This window comes from Phyllostomus hastatus, unplaced genomic scaffold (assembly GCF_019186645.2).
Source record: "Phyllostomus hastatus isolate PE091 unplaced genomic scaffold, TTU_PhHast_1.1 phas_contig_210, whole genome shotgun sequence".
NCBI lineage: Eukaryota > Metazoa > Chordata > Mammalia > Chiroptera > Phyllostomidae > Phyllostomus > Phyllostomus hastatus.
The window spans coordinates 38,680,434-38,698,760 of NW_025333737.1; the positions used below are offsets into that span (position 1 = coordinate 38,680,434).

At 62.1% G+C, this 18,327-nt stretch overlaps 1 protein-coding gene across 2 annotated transcripts; it reads left to right on the forward strand.

The window, feature by feature from the left end:
• Positions 1–12,295: 12,295 nt before the first annotated feature.
• Positions 12,296–14,428, forward strand: TEX19 (testis expressed 19). Of its 2 annotated transcripts, none has more exons than XM_045837238.1 (2): positions 12,296–12,423; positions 12,753–14,428. In XM_045837238.1, exon 2 carries the CDS (start codon positions 13,005–13,007, stop codon positions 14,007–14,009), a length of 1,005 nt encoding a protein of 334 aa, XP_045693194.1. In that variant the 5' UTR covers positions 12,296–12,423; positions 12,753–13,004; the 3' UTR covers positions 14,010–14,428. The 2 variants fall into 2 exon arrangements, with proteins under 2 accessions (XP_045693194.1, XP_045693195.1); XM_045837239.1 differs by having other exon boundaries at positions 12,298–12,435.
• Positions 14,429–18,327: the final 3,899 nt, after the last annotated feature.

The following is an 18,327-nucleotide window of genomic DNA, read 5'->3' on the forward strand; positions in this document are numbered from 1 at the left end:
AACAGCAATGTGTGAGAGATACACCAATCAGCTGCCTCTCACGTGCCCTCCCCCCCAGCTGGGGACCTGGCCTGCAACCCGGGGCTGTGCCCAGAGTGAGAATTGAACTGGTGACCTTTCCGTTTGCAGACCAGAGCTTAATCCACGGAGCCACACCTGCCAGGGTGCCCCTTTTTATTACAAAATCTTTTATTACAAAATCATAAGTAGGTAACTCTGTAATATAACAATATCGCGCTCAAGCACACTGTATGACATTCAGGTGAAGTGTTCAAATGAAAACTATGAATTGTTACATCCATATTGTCACCCTGCCAACCACATTCAAGCAGGCGTTACTTCTGACAGACCCTGTAGAACTGTTTTTAAATATATGATCTACAAAGTATGGAAAAAGGGACAATGTGGGAAAAGGATCTTTGTATAAGGCCTTTGGGGCGCTGCTAGGCCTAAAATCACCCTCCTTTCCTGACCTTGTCCTGGCCCTGTGCCCTGAGCCCTTGCACATTCCCAGGAGGGCTGTGCCAAGGGTCAGCTCCCCTGGCTGCCTGGTGTTTTTGGAGTTCCATTTTCTTGGAAGTCTGTCGGCAGGCGAGAGTATGTTCCACACGCAGGGGATCCTGAGCTCGGGTCCATGCCAGGGTCTCCCTCCCCAGGTGAGGGTGCTTGGAGACCCAGCCTCGCGGGTGGGGGGTGGGGCAAACTTACCAAATAAAACTACAGAACAGTTCCAGTTAAACTGGAACTTCAAATGAGCAAGGAATGATCTGCAGCAGGTGCATATACAGGCAAATCTACACGGAGCACAAGTGGATCCGCGGTTGCCCAGGGCTGGGCGGAAGGGGATGGAGGGGGCCAGCTGATGAGTACAGGATTTCTTCCTGGGTGGATGATAAAACCTGTGGTAGCTTTAGTGCGGGCATAGTCGCGTGACTCTGAATGCACGAAGCCATTGCCCCGCACACCTTCTGTGAGCGAGTTTTGGGCTGAGTGCACTGCACCTCACCAAAGACCTGTGTTTAAACTCACAGCCCCTACGTTCCTCCCAAGGGCCGTGATCGTCACGTCGTAAGGGCCTCGGACCGGCGACCGTGCAGCGGTCCCGTGGGAAAAGGAGGGTCCAGACCCCTACGTGCCCATGCTGCCCCAGGCGCAGGGACCCCGCCCAGGCCTTGGGTTCGAGTCCCCACGCATCCCTCGGAGACGCAGGACAATCTCCGACCACCGCGAGCCTATTCGGGAAACTATATGAAGTCTCCCGGAAGTCCGAGAGCGGTGGGACTGTAAGTCTCCGCTGTGCGGTGTCCCGATGTCCCGGGGCCCCAACCGGGGTTCCACCTAAACTCCTAATCGCTCACCCCCGATTCACCCCTGTCTCCTAGATCCAGCGGCCGGCTCTGCCTTAAGTAGACACTCCTGGGCCCTGATTGGCCAGGTCGAATCACATGCCCATCCTTGATCCAATCGCGGAGGCCGAGGCTTGCTGGACTGTGATTGCTCAGGCCTGGTCATGTGCCCCGGGTGGGGGTGTGGCTGTCGGGCTCCGAACTGGATTTCCCTGTCCCGCCCTAACCGGACCACTCGCGGCGGGGCCGTCGGGACCCTCGGCGGCCACGGGTTGCCCGGCCGGGTGGGTTCCGGACGCCTTTCTTAGCATTCACCCGGTGGGCGGTTCCGACTTTAAGGATCGGATTTCACGCCTTCAGTCCTTCGGGTCATCCGAAACCGAAGAGCACAGTTACTTGTGTTTTTAAAGCGGCCTAAAGGCGGCCCGGCTCGCGGTCACAGCGTCCCACCGGCGCGCCCCATTTCCCTCTGTCCTGAGATCATCATCCCAGGGATCACCTCCCCATTACTCATCAAAGATCCCCAACTTGGCCCACAATGACGCAAACGGTGGGGAAACAGAAGGACGACGGTGCCCCCTAGGGGTGACGCAGCGCTGATGTTGAGGCTGGTGCTGCGGTTCCCGGGGTGGGGGTGGAGGGGGGCAGGGAGGGAAGGGCCCCAAGTGCCACGGTCCTCGGGACCCGCAGAGGAAACCCACAGGGGACCAAGAATCCGAGGAAGGGACAGCGCAGCCCCATCACAGCGGGCTGTGATGGGGAGGACGCCGTCTCCCACGGCCAGGTCCCAAGCTCACACGTCCCAGACTCCAGGGATACCGAGCGAACGGCACATTTCCCACCGAGGGGGGGGGAATGTCCTTGAGCGTGACCGACGTGATCGCAGGCTTTGTGACCAGCCTGGGGACCGTCTGTGACGGAGAAGACCCAGGACGGCGCTGTGACCTCTTCGGATGTCTGTGCTTCAAACGCACCTGAGACAAATACAAAGAGGCTTTCTATGTTTTCATATCAAAATTTTAATGAAAAATTTATTTTCCTCTTATATTTACTTGTTTGTTGGTAATCTGAATTAAAATCTAAAAGACAAAAAGGGGACTGTTTTGTTTGCTGGCATGTAGGGTTGAGGACGGCCCTCAGCGTCCAGTGCCGTGCTGGGTGCTGGAGGCCTGGCCCTCCCGGTCTCTCCCCTCTAAGAGCACAGGAGAGTGAGAACGTGGGGGTGTTGGGAGGGTGGGAGCAGCTGTTGGCCTGAACCAGCTGGGAGGGATGTGGTTGGGGGGTGAGTCCTGCAGGGCTGGGAAGGGGAGCACGTACCCGCGCAGCTTTATTGGGGGGAGAAGCACACAGTGTGGGTGGGTGTGCTGGTAGTGGGCAGGCTGTGGGGGATGGGTGTGTATGAGGGGCAGGCCGTGGGGGGATGGGTGTGCATGAGGGGCAGGCCCTGGGGGATGGGTGTGCATGAGGGGCAGGCCGAGGGGGGATGGGTGCGTATGGGGGGCAGGCCATGGGGGGGGTGGGTGTGCATGAGGGGCAGGCTGTGGGGGATGGGTGTGCATGGGGGGCAGGCCGTGGGGGATGGGTGTGCATGGGGGGCAGGCCGTGGGGGATGGGTGTGCATGAGGGGCAGGCTGTGGGGGATGGGTGTGCATGGGGGGCAGGCCGTGGGGGATGGGTGTGCATGAGGGGGCAGGCCGTGGGGGGATGGGTGTGCATGGGGGGGGCAGGCCATGGGGGGATGGGTGTGCATGAGGGGCAGGCTGTGGGGGGATGGGTGTGCATGGGGGGCAGGCCGTGGGGGATGGGTGTGCATGAGGGGCAGGCCGTGGGGGGATGGGTGTGCTGGTAGGGGGCAGGCCGTGGGGGCTGGGTGTGCATGAGGGGCAGGCTGTGTGTGTGTGGGGGGCAGGCTTGGCTGGGCCTGAGGCCTCCCAGGACCCCCCTCCTGTGCTGGAATGGGGGTCTCCCGTCCCAGAAGGGCTTCTTTTCCTGCACTCCCACTACGGGCTGAGTCATCACCGTATGTGACAAGCAGGTTCCCATTACACCTCCTGACACCTGCATTCGTAAGCCTGGGTCAGCAGCTACCAGGAAGTCATGGGCTGGGAGTGGCGGCGACACGGCACCACGGCAGAGGCGAGGCAAGCTGAGCGATGGAGGAGATAATGTTACTCTCGAAACCCGGACTCATCCGTAACCCGGAGTTGCAGCCAAGGCCAGCTGGCCACCCTTCTGAAGGACGGTGCCACCCCACTGGGCCCCAGGCCTCCCTGCCCCTCGCAGGGCCACCCTCGGGGCTGGACCGGGGTGCCAGCCAGAGCAGCGTCCCCAGGAGTCCCTTCGGGGCCCAGACAAGGTGGCTCCTTGGGACGACCCTGCCCTGTGTGACCCCTGTCCGAGGCCTTGTCCAGGGCAGTGTCTGCCCCTGGGTGGGCGCGGTGGGCAGGCTGCCTGAGCTCGACCGTGGAGCTCCGCCTCCAAGGCGGAGCACCTGTGTTCCTTCCTGCCTGGCTGTGTCATTTCTTCCCTGTCTGAGACCTGCCTGCTCAGGCCTCTCATTCTTATCGGTTCCAGGAGCTCTCTCTCTCTGTTTAAAAAAAAATTGGCTCCTTGCCCTCTGTCCCCTCCAGCAACCCACACCGCTGACTTTGGGGTGTGTGCCCTGCTGGTCCCGATGATCCCAGCCTCTTGGGTTGGTTTTTAAAGTTCCCAAACCCTGGACCCCTCAAACCGTCCTGGAATGTTGTGGGGATGCTTATTTCTCCAGGTCGTTGGTCCATGACCCTTGTCCAGCCCACAGGGAAGTCACCCTGAGGCCGGGAGGGGGCTCCATTTCTTGTCAAAGCCCCTGCCTGCTCTGGGCCTCAGTTTCCCCGTTGGTCAACAAGGGGCTGGGCCTCATGGACTTGGCACCCCCTTCCAGGCCTGGTGTGTGGAGACAGGAAACTCGGGCTGGGCTCCCCTTGCCTGGTGCTGCCACCAGAGGGCAGGCTTCCCTCCTGAGAGCCAGAGGGCTGCACCACCTGGAAGGAAGGGTTAGCTGCTGTGCAGACCTGGTCGAGTAAGGGCCCCAGGGCGCCCACAGAGGGACTGAGCAACCCGGTTCAGGACCCAGCTCAGGCACTCAGCCACCGAACTGCACGAGGCCAGGTGCTGGGACCCTGCTGGAGAGTTTGTCACCCATGGGCAGGAATGGGACTGCCCGGGATTCCAGCAGACAGAGGGGAGGGGGGTGGAAGAAGGCAGAACGTGCTGTGGGTGCCGCTGCCCCTCAGGGTCCCTCCCTTGTCCACACCCTTCTCTTGGCTCCCCAGGGAGTGGCTGGCTCTGCCTGGCAAGGGGTCCTGGGGTCAATGGGAGGGTGGCCAGCTGAGAGGGGTGGTGCTAGGATGCTGGACTCATGGGCTGGACTGGACTGCTTGCGGAGAGGCATTGGGCCAGGACCCCCAGCGGCAGGGTCACAGGGCAGACTGGGCGGCCATCAGCGCTCAGCCCGACCAGGGAGCAGGAGTATTGTGGGGGCTGGTCCCAGCTCAGAGCTGGCTGTCTGGGTGGAGAGGGAGGCGGTGCTCCCGGCTTTCCAGTCTGGGTGTCAGGGGCAACGGGGGACCCTGAAGATAAATGGGTGAGGTATGGAGGCATAGCAGGTGGCAGGGGGCCTTGGGGTCCTGGCGCCAGAGCTGAGGGGACCAGCATGACCCTTTCAGGGCAGCCAGCCCCCTGCCTGGCCCTACACCTTCTCCCTGTCTTAGATGACAGCCCCCAAGTTAGCCTGAGACACCGCCCTGTCTCCCTCTCCCTTTCCCAAGCTGGCGGCCTCAGCTCCTCGTCTGCCCAGCCTTCCCGGTGAACACACACCCCATCCAAACCTCAGCCTCTCAGCCAACTGAATCCTGCAGCCATTTTTTTTTTTTTTTTTTTGGCACAAGGGTTATGTCTGCTGAGCCCTCCAACCCCCACCCTGCTGCAGAACTTACCATGTGCCTGTTTTATATTATTTTATTTTTAAAGATTTTATTTATTTATGTACTTTTAGAGAGAGGGGAAGGGAGGGAGAAAGAGTGGGAGAGAAATACCTATCAGTCGCCTCTCGTACACATCCCGTCGGGGGGACCGAACCTGCAACCCAGACTGCCCTGACCAGGAGTTGAACCGGGGACCTTTCGCTTTGCTGGACGACGCCCAGCCCACTCAGCCGCACCGGTCCGGGCCACATGCTTGTTTGAAAAAGCAAACTTCATGGCCGAGTGCCTCTGACAAAGGCAAGCTTGCTAAGTGTGGCAAGTCCCCGGACTCCGGGGACAGGAGAATGGAGAGGAGAGCCATGGTGACTCAGCATCCAGACATCGCCGGTGTCTGGGTGGGGCTGTTCCCGGACAGACGGACGGACGGAGGCCAAGAGAAGGCCAGGCTCCACCCGGAGCCCCCTGCCCCCAGGAAAGAGCCTCCCCCGGCCGAGGGCAGGGGCCACTGGTGGGCTGCTGAGCCCACTGGGGGCTGTGGGCAGGGGTGGTGGGAAGGGCTTACTTCCGGAGCCCAGGGTTGCAGGTGGGCAGTCTTCGGCGAGCGCCGGCAGCGTGGAGGGGAAGCAGCCTGGGGGCCGTGCTCATTGCCGTCCTGCCAGGGCTCTTGCTGCCCTGGGCAAACGGGTCGCTTTCTAGTGGGACGCGGTTTATGCCTAGAGGTCTGGGCTATCCCGTCGGTCAGCCCGGCAGCAGCAGTGGGGGGGCTGGCGGGGCGAGTGGGGCAGGCCCTGTGGTAGAAGAGCCCGGGGCTGCGCTCCCTAGAGAAGCCCTGGGAAACCCCGGGTGAGCGACAGGAGAGAGGCTGGCAGGTGCAGGCACAGGCCCGGACCCAGGCTCCCTTCCCACGGTCCTGCCTGCCTGGGGTGTGCAGGGGCAGAGGACTCGTGGCCCCTCCCACCGTGACCTCAGTGTTAGAATGGCCTTCGACTTAGCCTGAAATGCAGCAACACTCTGGGTCTGTTCGAGGTGGGCAGGAGGGGTTTTTCTGGGTGCCCCAGAGTAGGGAGGCCTGGGTGCCCTGCCCCGAGTGTGGCAGACCAGCGACCCCACGGCCCATGGAGACTGGAACCCGGCACTGCGGCGGCAGAGCCTATTTTAACACCGGGCAGCTGAACACTCGGTGGTTCTGGAACCACCTGGGACAAGGCCGGGGCCGCAGCCCTCCAAGGTGAGGGGGGACGTCTGGGGGCCTGCGTCTCTCCAGCACCAGAGGTCCGCCCAGCACTTTCAGACAAGAAGCAGCTTCTGTTGATTTTTGCGTATTGTTCCATTTACAAGATGTTGTATTTCCTGGCTCATTTGATGATTTGCTTTTCAAAAAAGATTTCATTTGTGTATTTATTTTTAGAGAGAGGGGAAGGGAGGGAGAAAGAGAGGGAGAAACATCCATGTGTGGTTGCCTCTCGTGTGCCCCCCTACTGGGGACCTGGCCTGCAACCCAGGCGTGTGCCCTGGGTGGGAATTGAACCCACTGTGAACCGCACCAGTCAGGGCGGAAGGGGTTGCGACTTGTCGTGGGGCCCCATCCCCAGGCTCTGGGCATATTGGGGGTAGTCAGGGTGCCCTGCCCCCTTACCTGAGCCATTCAGGGCTGTGCTTTCAATATGGTTCTCCAGTCCCGCCATTGTCCACTTCCCCTGCCCAGCCTGGGTGTCCCCGGCTTCCCGTCACCAGCTGCGCCATGGGTCCGTGACCCCAGAGCTGCCACCCACCCCGGGAAAAGTGTCCTGGGTCTGCGTCCGCGGAGAGGGACCCTCAGTCTGCCCTGCCTGTCAGGAAGATGGTGACACTGCAGAAGGGGCTGGAGGTGTTGCCACTCCTCACGGCTCGCTCAGCCCCGGTCACAGAGACTACGCCCTCATGCAGGTGTGGTTCACCCAGTCTGTATGAAGGGGACCTTCACACCTCAGGTCGTGCCTGGGCTCAGGACAGCCACCGACAGCCCTCCCTGGGGTCGTGGGACACTGAGCCTGCCCCTCCCTCCCCCACGAGAGAACCATACCCTGACCCACCTCCTGCCTCACACTTGGGGAGGCAGCCCTGGCAGGAGGGCTCAGAGCATCATGGGAACGGGGGCAGGGGCCGAGGTCAGCGTGGACCTTCTCACGGGCTCTGGGACCCCCTGGAGGGGGGAAGCCAGGGGGTCAGAGGGCCCCTGAGTGTTGGTGCCGGAAGCCAGGGCCCCTGCCCGGCCCTGCTCCGTGCCCCTGGGACCCTCCTCCCTCTGCACCTTTCCCCGGTGCGCAGCGGCCACTGTCAGGCAAAGGAGGGACATGGACAGGACAGGACAAATCACGGGAGGGGACCCGCTTCCTGTCGGGGGTCACCTTTTCGGTCCGAGAATTAAACTCGAAAAACTGCCTGGAAGGGGCGAGCAGTAGAGATTCTTAGCCACAGTGAGGACCAGGCCCGACATGACCCCAGGCCATGGTGACCCCGAGGCCACCTGGACGCCCGGCCCCCGCCCTCCCACATTTCTGGGCTGGGTGGCACCCTGCACCAGAGGTCTGGCCCGCTAGCCAGATGTGGTCTTAGCAGCAGCCAGAGGCTGCCTGAGGGACTCGGCAGTGTGGCCGGTGGCTGCGGCAGCTTCCCCTTCCTGAGAAGCAGTGTCACCGCTGGTGAAGGTGACATTCACTGTGTGAGCGCTTTAAAGCTAGTTAAGGCCGTGGGGGAGAGCATGGGGGGGGGGACTGGCGATGAAAAATACAATGAAAATTAATTAATTGAAGGAAAGGTACTTGAAAATTGCTTGCCACACCAATTGGTCCACCCTTCAATTCATAAACATGGACTTTCTTCTGTCTTGTCCAGGGACTCCCGAGGGCTCCGCCCCACGCGGTTCCCTGCACAAACACCTCAGGCCTGCGTGCTCGCTGCCGGCCGCAGAGCCGAGACGGGCCCCTCACCACTGACTCCTGTCCACCGTGGGCACCGCGGGTCTCTCTCCCGCGGTTGTGCTTGCAGTGGGTCTGGACGAGCACGGGACGTGTGCTCACCGCCAGCTCTTCTCAATGACCTCCCGCCCCAGTGACCCTCAGAGCGACAGGGCTCCCCCCGGGAGTGGGCTGAGCCACCGGGCAGGTCGAAAGTAGTAACCCGGGCCTGGGCCTGCCCTGGGGGTCCTGCGCTCCTGGTCCAGCAGGGCTTGGGCCTCAGATAGAAGCCGAGGGGCTGGGGAGGCCCCGTTGGGCACGTCTGGGGGTGTGCACCCCGGTCCTGGGCTCCTCAGGGGTCAGGGGCCAGGGGCCAGTGACGGGCAGGGCAGTCCCCAGCAGAGCTGAGCCAGCAGCTGCAGAGAAAGACGTGATTCCAACGACCAGGGACCAGGGACCAGACACAGGCTGAAGCTCTTTCCACGGGGCCTGCAGGGGTGGGACTGAAACACTGCCTGTGGCTCAGAAATGCCGGAAGGGCTCAGGAGACCTGGGGAGGGGCGCGGGGAGGGGCAAGGGGGGGCGGGGCAGGTCTGGCTCTGCCCTCGCTGCGCACTCAGACTGTGCAGGGAAGGGCCCTGGCTGCCCGGGTCTGTGGCTCCGCTGGTGCTAACCCTGCGGCGGGCATGCCTGTCCTTCCTCGGAACCCGCCGGGAGGAAACGCACCCCGGTGAAGCACCAGCACGCCGATGCGCCTTTAACACACCCTCGGCCAGGCCTCATCACAACACGCCGGGCTCCTTTCCTGGTCGTGTCACAGCAGTTTTCCAGAAGGTTCTCCCTGGGGAGTCACTTGATTATCCAAACAGGTTTCCTTCTTCCAGGGCTGCGTTCCAGCTGGGTCGCCTGCCCACATGCCCACCCGTGTGGGTCGGAGGCCTCGGGGTCGGGCGGTTCCTCCGGGCACGGCTGGCCGCGCCAGGCTCGCATTCCGGCCGGGCCTGCGGGAAACATGAGCCGAGCTGGCTCGCCGTCCAGCGGGTGCGGAGGCTGTGCCCGGGGACACAGGGGGTCAGCCGTGCCTGGCTTCGGTCCCGAGGACGAGGCCACCACGCCGGCAGAGAGGCAGGAATGTGCCCGCCCGCAGACACGTCCGGAATGCGCTCTGAGCCGCGGGAGCGGCCGAGGCCTCCCGGGTGAGACCGAGGCAGCCGCCGCTTCCGGCTCCAGCCGCAGCGCGGGGGGCGTGGCCTCTCTCCTGGCTCAGGTCGCGGGCGGGTCCGAGCCCCGCCCCCGCGCCTGCGAGGGTCTGTAAGCCTGACTGGGGCGGTGGTCCCAGTCCTCTGATCTCTCGGTCTCGCCCCTGCTCGCCGTCCACTCACTCTTTGTGGCTCCTGCCCCACCTTCTCCACTGCAGCAACTCTTGGGCCCCGTGCCAGTGGGAGCTTTGGGAGCAGGCAGGTCTGGGCGCCGGGTTCTGGGTCCTGCTGACCTCCAGGGCATGACGTTGGCCCCGTGAGGGCCACGTAGGTCCCGTGAGGGCCACGTAGGTCAGGATCAGTCTGTGGCAGGTCGAGGTGGGATGGCTGAGTCACAGGGCAGTGTGGCTGGCTGGCTGGCTGGCTGGCTGGCTAAGTGGGTGATGGCTATCGAGGGGCCCCTGTGGAGACTGGCTTAGGTGGCCTGAGATTAGCCAGAGACCAGGGTCACCAGGGGAGGGAGGAAGGATCAAGGGAAACTTCTAACCTCACCAGGGGTCTGTGCACCGGTCCTCGAACTGTCTGGCGTCCTGGGAGATGGGGAGATGGAAAAAGGCACCAATACCCGGGTGCCCTGTGGGAATTCCAACATGACTGGCACGGGACGCATGTCAGGCCTCTGCTGCTGGGTGACAAAGTGCCGAACTCAGTGGATTAAAGCAACACACAATTTATTGTCTCAGTCCCCCTGGGTTGGGAGCTGTGGGGAGCTGGGTCACGCGATGGCTGGTCCCTCCATGCAGGGTCTCACAGCCGCAGCCCAGGTATCGGCCAGCTGTGCTCTCGCTGGCAGAGTTCACTTCCCAGTGGCCGCGGGGCTGGAGGCCTCGGCTTGACCGGCCGTCAGCTGGATGTGTGTTCAGGTCCCGTAGGTCACCCACAGTCCCTGCCACCGTTCCCTGCGTGGGTGCGTGGGTGTTTCCCTCCTCAAGGCCAGCAGGAAAGACCAAGAGGCAGCTCGGGGTCTTAAGGAAATTTACGGTGATGTCGTTGCTGAAGGGACACATGATGTGACCTCGTCAAGACGGTGACATCCACCACCCTCACCACTTTGGTTGGCTGGAAGCAGATCACAGGCTCTACTCCCAGTCATGGGAAGAGTGGGCCGACCTGGGGGTGGGGGGGGGCTGCCTTTAGGTGCGTCTGCCATGTGCTACAACGAGGGCACTGGGAGTCTTCAAAGCCCCCCCTGGAAACCTTAACGTGCAACAAAATCTGGGAACTACCCACCCAAGGACCTTTGTTGCCTCATAGTTGCCGGGGCGGGCTGGCGTCCGCCTCCTCTGGGCCCAGCTGCCCAGGAGCAGACCCACTTGTCCTATGGTGCTGGTCAGACACCTGGGGGAGGTCTCTGGGCAGTTGGATACACCTGTGTAAAGTTGGGAAGGATTGACTGAGTTACCTGATTGGTTTGGCAGATTGCTGCAAAAGCCATCTCTCCACATTCATAAATCATTTACACATGCAACGTCCATTTACACTGCATTTCACGTAAAAATGCAAAGGACCAAATTGTGTCCCTCCAAAATTCCTACATTGAAGCCCTAATCCCCAATGTGATTTATCAGGAATGAGATTTTAGGGGGTGATTAAGATTAAATGAGTTCGTCCTGGCTGGCATAGCTCAGTGGGTTGAGTGCGGGCTGTGAACCAAAGTGTCGCAGGTTCTATTCCCAGTCAGGGCACATGCCTGGGTTGCAGGCCCCCAGCAACCGCACATTGATGTTACTCTCTCTCTCCCTCCCTTCCCTCTCTAAAAATAAATAAAATCTTAAAAAAAAAATAATTGAGTTCACAGGAGGGGCCTACAGGAAGGGGAGGGGAAGCGGTTCGGTTCAAGGCGGCCTCCGGGGGACCCTGAACGCACCCTTCCCAGGGAAACCCCCAGTCTACAGCTACACGGGGAGCAGGTCTCTCCGGAGAAAACCTGAAAGCTGGCAGAGCACCCGTCCACAAACGTCAGACTGTGGACTGTGACAATGTATGCACGTGCATTCACTGATTGTTACAACCGTGCCATTCCGCTGCAGATGGCTGGCGAGGGCGGCTGGGCGTCTGTGCAGCAAGGGGTCTGCTCAGTTTGCTGTGAACCCAAAACTGCTTTGAAAGTGAAGTCTGTTTTTCTGCCCTGGGGGCGGGGCTCAGTTGGTTAGAGGGTGGTCTGGGAGCAACCAAGGAATGCATCAATGAGTAGGAACACAAATCATAGTTTCTCTCTCCTTAAGAATCAATAAATAGAGAAAAATAAAAGTAAAGTCCATTTTCAAGAGCGTTCTTCTAATGAGTACTTTCAAGTGAAAAGGTGAACCACAAAAGGGGAAAACGGGCATACAGTGCAACTACTCGGCTACTGATCTGTTTCCGAAATGCATAAAACCTTTTACTGGGACGAGAAAAAGGAATCTACGCCACAGAAGGACAAGACCGAGACCAGTGCGGTCGCCCAGGCGACCCATGAACGGCCGCGGCCGCGGCCACAGCCACGGGGCGGCCGCTCACGCGCAGACATCGGCCCCCGCTGGTGGAAAGGACGCTGCGAGCAGTTTTCTGGGCCCTCGGAGGGACGAACACGGAGGCGGGATCCGCCCCGGGGCGGGTGAGGGGCACAGGCTAGTTCTCAACGGCGCACGGGGCACGGCCGGCACGTGGCTCTTCTGCGCGGGAAGAGGATGACTCAGCAGTTTCACTTCCTGGCGGGCGGAGGCTCATGGGAGATATGCAGATGAGCCCAGAGCACCATGGGAAATGGCCCTTTATATTCGCGGGCGGGTGTTCCCCCTCCCTTTCTTGGGACGCTGGCCGGAGGGAGGTGGAGGCCGGGCGCGAGCCCTGCTGACTGCGGAGAGAGTCCCGGGCCCCCGGACTGGCGGAGGATGGGGTTTAAACCCCCGGACTGTCCGGTGTGACCTGGAGCAAGGTGTCGGCTCAGGTGCTGGGCGGCGGGGTCTGCGAGGTTCTGCCGGGTTCCGTCCGATTCCTTCCATGGCCAGCAGGTTTTACCCGGTTTCGTCAGGTCCCCCCAGGGGAGGGGGGACCTGACGGGTGTGGGGTCTCTGGGGGACCCGCATGGGGGGCGGCGGGTGGGGGAGGGGCCGTGTGGGTCCCGGCGAGGCACAGCTGCCCCGAGCAGAGGCGCCCGCAAAGGGCCGGGGTCTGGAGCCCGCGTCTCGGCGCCCCCGCGCGCCACCTGCCCTCTGCCACCTGCCTGCCAGGGGACGCCTGCCCTCACTCGCTTTTTCTCCGCAGCTCCCCGGAGAAGAGCGATTGCAGCTGCTGAGGAGACTTCCAGAAGTCCACTTTCCTCCGCCGAGGTCCCTGTTGGATTGAGACCCGGCTTGTCCCCGGCCAAGGCCCCCGCAAGAGACCCCTGTCCTCCTCCCTGCCCTGGAGCGTCACCCTGGCGCTTGGGCACCGGCGGGCCGGCCCCCGGGGGAAGTCCTTGGCAAGACCCGCCCCCGCCATCCACCTGTGCTCTGGACAGGAGCCCGTGGCGCGGCCATGTGCCCGCCGGTCTGCGCACGGCCTGGCAGGGAGGGCGTGTCCCACCTGTACGCGTCCTGGCGCTATCAGCTCCAGCACGGGGACCAGCTACGGATTTGCTTCATGTGCTTCAAGTTCGTCTTCCTGAGCTTTAAAGAGGCGCTGGAGTCAGAGGACTGGGAAGATGAGGAGTGGGACCCTGAGTTCCTGGAGAGCCCCGTGGAGGGGCCTGGCTGGGGACAGGCCCTAGGTCAGGCTGCAGCAGGGGTGTCTGCAGACTGGAGCTCGGACTCCCTGGAGTCGTCCCCTGACGAATCTGCAGAGGGGGGCCTGGACCAGTACTTTGTGCCCACAGAGCTGAACCCTCAGGACGCAGCACCCCTGGGCCTGGGCCCTGAGGATGCCGACTGGACCCAGGGCCTCCCCTGGCGATTCGGGGGCATTCTGGCCTGCTGCCACTGGCCGAGCCCCTACCTTCTGTGGCAGGCGTTTCTCAAAGAGGTCCTGCCCCCTGGGGAGCCCATGCTGTTGGAGCTGGGCACCACCCGTGCGGTGGACCCTGCTGAGGCCGAGGACTGGTTGCTGGGCATGCAGGTCATGTCCATGGTGGATGACTCCAATGGCACCTACCTCCGGAACATGACCGCACTCTGGGCCCTGCGGACCCCGGGCCAGGGCTGGAACGTGCTGCTGGAGCCCGACGACATGTGTGTGGTGAAGCTGCAGAGCGCGCCCCCGGGGCAGGACCTGAACCCCTGGAAGCTGAGCATTCTGGAGACCTCCGAGACGGGCTACGGTGTCGAGCTGGTCCCTGCAGACGCAGCCCTGCTCAGGAGGGGGTTCAGCATCCTCTCTTACTCTCCTTGGAGCAGAAAGGAGGCAGAGGAGAGGGACCCGGCCTCCGGGCCAGAGCCCTCCACCCAAGGACAGGGTCCCTGCGTCCCTGGGACCGGCGAGGACCCGGGCTCAGGCCCTGGAGCGGCCGCCCTGTTCCCAGCTCCTCCACCCAAGGCCCGGAAGTGAGGGGCGGGGGTCCAAGCGACCCCTGTCGTCCCGGGTGCTCCAGGGCACACAAGGCTGAGGAGGACTGGCAGCCGCCCCTCCACCAAGGCCAGGGGAGCTGTCATCAGAGGACGGGCCTCGGGCCTGAAACGGGCTCTCAGCAGGAAGCAGCACAAATGTCCTCAGCTGGGGATAGGGTTCATACCTGGGGACTGTCATGGAGGTGGCAGGGTGACTGCTGTGTGGGTGCTTCTGTGCAGCCCGTGAGGTGGGGAGCAGGACAGACGCCTGTGCACCCGCCCCGGCGTGAGGGGTCGGGTGGGAGTCTGCTGCCAGGCAGACGGGGGCTTGATCTGCACTGGGTTTCAGCTGTTGGGTGTTTCACGCAGTTCGGCCGTTTAGTTTCAGTTTGTATGTGTTTATTTAAATAAACAAGTGTTCTGCATCCAAGCCTCCAACCTGTACTCATGTGGTCCTAGTGGATTGGCCTTGTGGTCTGTGTCTGGGTTGTGCCCCCCTAACCCGTTTAGGACCCCCAGGGCAGGGACGTCGTCCTCGTCTTCACCGGAGGCCACGCGCGCCTCACGGTCGCCTTCAAAAGGCTGAACTACTAATTTCGGGGCTGTGTAAACGTAGCTGCTGCTTAAAGGCCAAGCGAGAGCATTGGGCCTGCAGCTGGGTAGCAACCAGGTACCAGGCTGGATGCAGCCTGCGGGCCTTGTGTTTGCCACCTGTGCCCTAGGAGGAAGAGACGAGAGTTTGTTTCACAGGTGTGCCTCACATTATTTATAAATGACAAATACAGGCTCAAAGAAAAACCGTGTTTTTTTTCTTTAAAGATTTTTATTTATTTTTAGAGAGGGGAAGAGAGGGAGAAAAACAGCAATGAGTGGTTACTGCCCCCTACTGGGATCCTAGCCCGCAGCCCAGGCTTGTGCCCTGACTGGGAATCGAACTGGGGACCTTTTGGTTCAAAGTCTGACACTCAGTCCACTGAGCCACACCAGCCAGGGCAGGAGAAGAGTATTTTGAACAATAGTGAAAGTATACATCTGAGATTAAAAGAAAAAAATGGACAGGCTAACCCATGTGTGAAGGATCCCAGTAACGTTCCAGAGACCGAGGGGCACGCTCCTGACTGTCAGCAGCCCCGGCCCCGCGGACTCACGGGAGAAGGCAGCGAGGGCTGGTCACCGGGGTGCTGTGGACAGGGAAGGAGTTCATAATCGGCAGCTGCTTGTACGTGACCAACCTGGAGGTTTCCACGGGCCGGCGGTGGTGGTCCCTGGCTTCCAGTGACTCAAGGGTGGGCCACGTCCTTCCCAGGGTCCACTTCCCGGGGTTTCGCTGCTGCCGCAGGTATTAACAGGAGCAGTGAGGCCCTTGTACTGACTTTTGAGAGCACTCTTCCTTGCGCATCTTTCAGAAGTGAGTCTGCAGCTTGTAAATCATCCAGTCTTCCTGTGATCATTAGATGGAGAAAGGGCGTTATCGAGGCTGCTGGCCCAAACAAACCCTGGTAGTTCTGTGAGCACCTGTGGCCCCAGAGTGTGCATGCCCCGCCTCCTCCCAGACAAGCCCCGCCTCCTCCCAGACACGCCCAGCCTGGTCTTGCCTTCATTTCCTCCTCTCTACGACCCTCCCGGGTCAACAGTCCACTTACTCAACATTTCAGCTTTCTCTACTGCAAGGCTTCTCAGGCCCTGAATCAAAGGCCTTTTCCGCAGATCACGCGGCCTGAGGGGCCACCCTGGGGCCACAGGAGGCAGCCGTGCTCAGCCCCCAGGGCCCTTCAAGGAGGCAGGGAGGCCACTGGTCCCTTAGGTGCCCACGGGGTCCGTTCTGAGAGAGGACAGTGTTGTGTGGCCTTGAACAGTCTCCCTGGCCCTGCCCTTCAGCGGCCCCAGGGTGGGCACTTGAAGTTAGGAGGCACTCTGACCTCTGACCCCCACTGGGTCGGCGAGTCCTGGGCAGCTCTAGCCTGGTGGCCCTCCACCCGTGAGTAGGGCCGCCCCGGCCGGAGGCCTGGGCGCTTGCTGACCAGGGTGATTGGCATCACTGTCCCTCCAGATGGGGGAGGGGGGACCAGGACTGGGAAAGTGTCATTTCTGAGCCTTAAGGCAAGGAGCGACATTTGCAGTGGCACCGAGGGGAGTGTGTGCTGGAAAGGTGCCATTAGCTGCTGCCTGCCCAGGGGCCCCCCGGGAGGCAGTGCCAGGTAAGTGTGCACCTGCTGGGAACCCCTCCTGGGCGGCCCGGGGCAGTGCAGGGAGCCCAGGCTGTGCAGGGCCCAGGCTGCCTCTCCTGACTCCTGGGCCCTGCGTGGGGCTGCAGCCCAGCCCTGCCCGCAGTTTCTGCCCGAAGCTGCCTCCTCCAACGGGCGGTCTTTGCTCAGAGCCCCGCAGGCCCGGACTCCATGGGGCTGGGGGCGCATGTCGGCCTGCGCTCCCCACCCCAGTCCTGCTCCCTCTCCTTTATCTTCCCCAGAGGCTTTTTGGGGGCATGTGAGAGGGGGAGGGGGTGGGCAGGGACAGGACCCACCTTTTGGGCGAGTCTGTGGTCAGGCAGATGAGCATCTGGGAAGAAAACCACGAAGCCAGATTCTGTCTCTGGAACTTCATTTCCCACAGAATTTAGTAATACAATTGGAAATGAGTTTTGCAGAAAATTATCTTTCCAAAACATAACGGACTCACTAGGTGCAGAGCACAGCCTGAAGTCGCATTTGTGGGAAGTGGGGGCCTTATGATCACTTTACGATTTAAGGGTCCACAGAGTGACTCACGGGCCAGCAGAGTTCCTTCTGCACAGAGCCCAGTAGGTTTCGGGGGCCCAGCCCCCACAGCCTGGCAGGGCAGCCACAGTTCCCAGCAGGAGCCCTGGCCCCATCACCCCCCAGCTCTGGGCAGAGGGTGGAGCCCACACCCTGTGGACACGCAGGGCCTCTCGGGTCCAGGCTAGGGGAGGAGGGTGCACCCTGCCAGGGAAGACCCGCTCTGCACCTTCGAGCCTGGAGCTCTGCCCCTCTCCCCTCACCCCACCCTCCTGCCTGTCCTGGTCCCCTGCAGCCCTCTCTGGTTAACCCAGCCCCGGCCCCTCCCCCACTGTCTACAGGACCTGTCCAACCTGCCCTCCCCACGGAGCCAAAGGAGGGAAGGCCGTGTGGCCGTGGGGCCCGAGTCTCCGCCAGACCTCATGACCCGGAGGTGGGGACCAAGACTGTTCTAGAAGGATGGGCTGGAAGGGTGGGGAGCACACTCTCCCCGCCCCCACCGCCTCTGGTGGATGCTGTGCTTGGTCGTCTTTGGTCATCCACGTGTCCTGGTCCGTGGCTCTGAGGGCTGTTTGGTGACCCCGGGCTGTGTTCCTGCAGGCTTCCCTAGCGACCAGGGCAGGTCCTGGGCCACGGGGAGTTTGGACCCGGGGCAGCGGATGAGCAGCCGATTGGCCTGCGTCACCTGCCCACGGAGGGAGAGGATGAGGGCAAGAGCTGTGTGCGAGTCCATTTGTCCGAGAGCTTCCTCGGGGGGGACACGGGGACGCCCCCCGGGCCAAGAGCCTCCCGGGCTGGGGGTTCGTCTCCGTGAGGAGCGGGCGGGCATGGTGCTCGGAGGGCCCCAGGCTCCCTGGGAAGGATGGAGGGTCTGAGTGTGACACAGAAAAGGAACAGGGAATTCTGACACAAAACAGCAGCCCCACTCACAGCGCCCAAAAGGTGGAAACAACCCAGTGTCCACCCTGGGGTGAGTGAGCAAACCCTGGGTGTCGGCACCACGGCAGGGCGTCCAGCCCCAGGAGGGAGAGCCGGATGCTGGCAGCCACACAGGAGTGGGACCCCTCAGGCGAGGGCCCTGGAGCAACCAGACGTGCAGGGACAGAGGAGGAAGGTGGCCCCTGGGGCTGGGGGTGGGGGCGGGGAGTGAGCTGTAACGGGGCAGTTCTGTTTGCAGTGATGGAACATTGGGAAAGGGGCAGTGGTGACGGGGCACAGCGTTGCGGGTGTCATTAACGCCACTGGGTGGGGTGGCCTGGGTCCAGGGTGTGACTGGGGCTGGGGGTGCAGGGGGGCGAAGGGTAAGAGCAGAGCCACCTCCCAGAGAGGCAGCCCAGCTGGGGGCAGCCTTGCCCCACCACGCGGCCGCCGGGCTCGCCCAGGGTGAGAGCTACGCAGACGCCGCTGGGCTCCAAGCGGCTGCTCTTGGCCAGAGCCTGGGGCTCCTTCTGCTCAAGACCTGGCGCCGTCCCTGCGCCCCGCACCCCTCTCGTTCCTCCAGCACCTCCCCCGTGCCCCCAAACCCCCTCCTCCAGCCCCTCCGGCCCTCCAGGACCGACAGCACCG

Coding starts and splice junctions, on each gene's coding strand:
- TEX19 (XM_045837238.1), top strand. CDS start 13,005: ATGTGCCCGCCGGTCTGCGCACGGCCTGGCAGGGAGGGCGTGTCCCAC.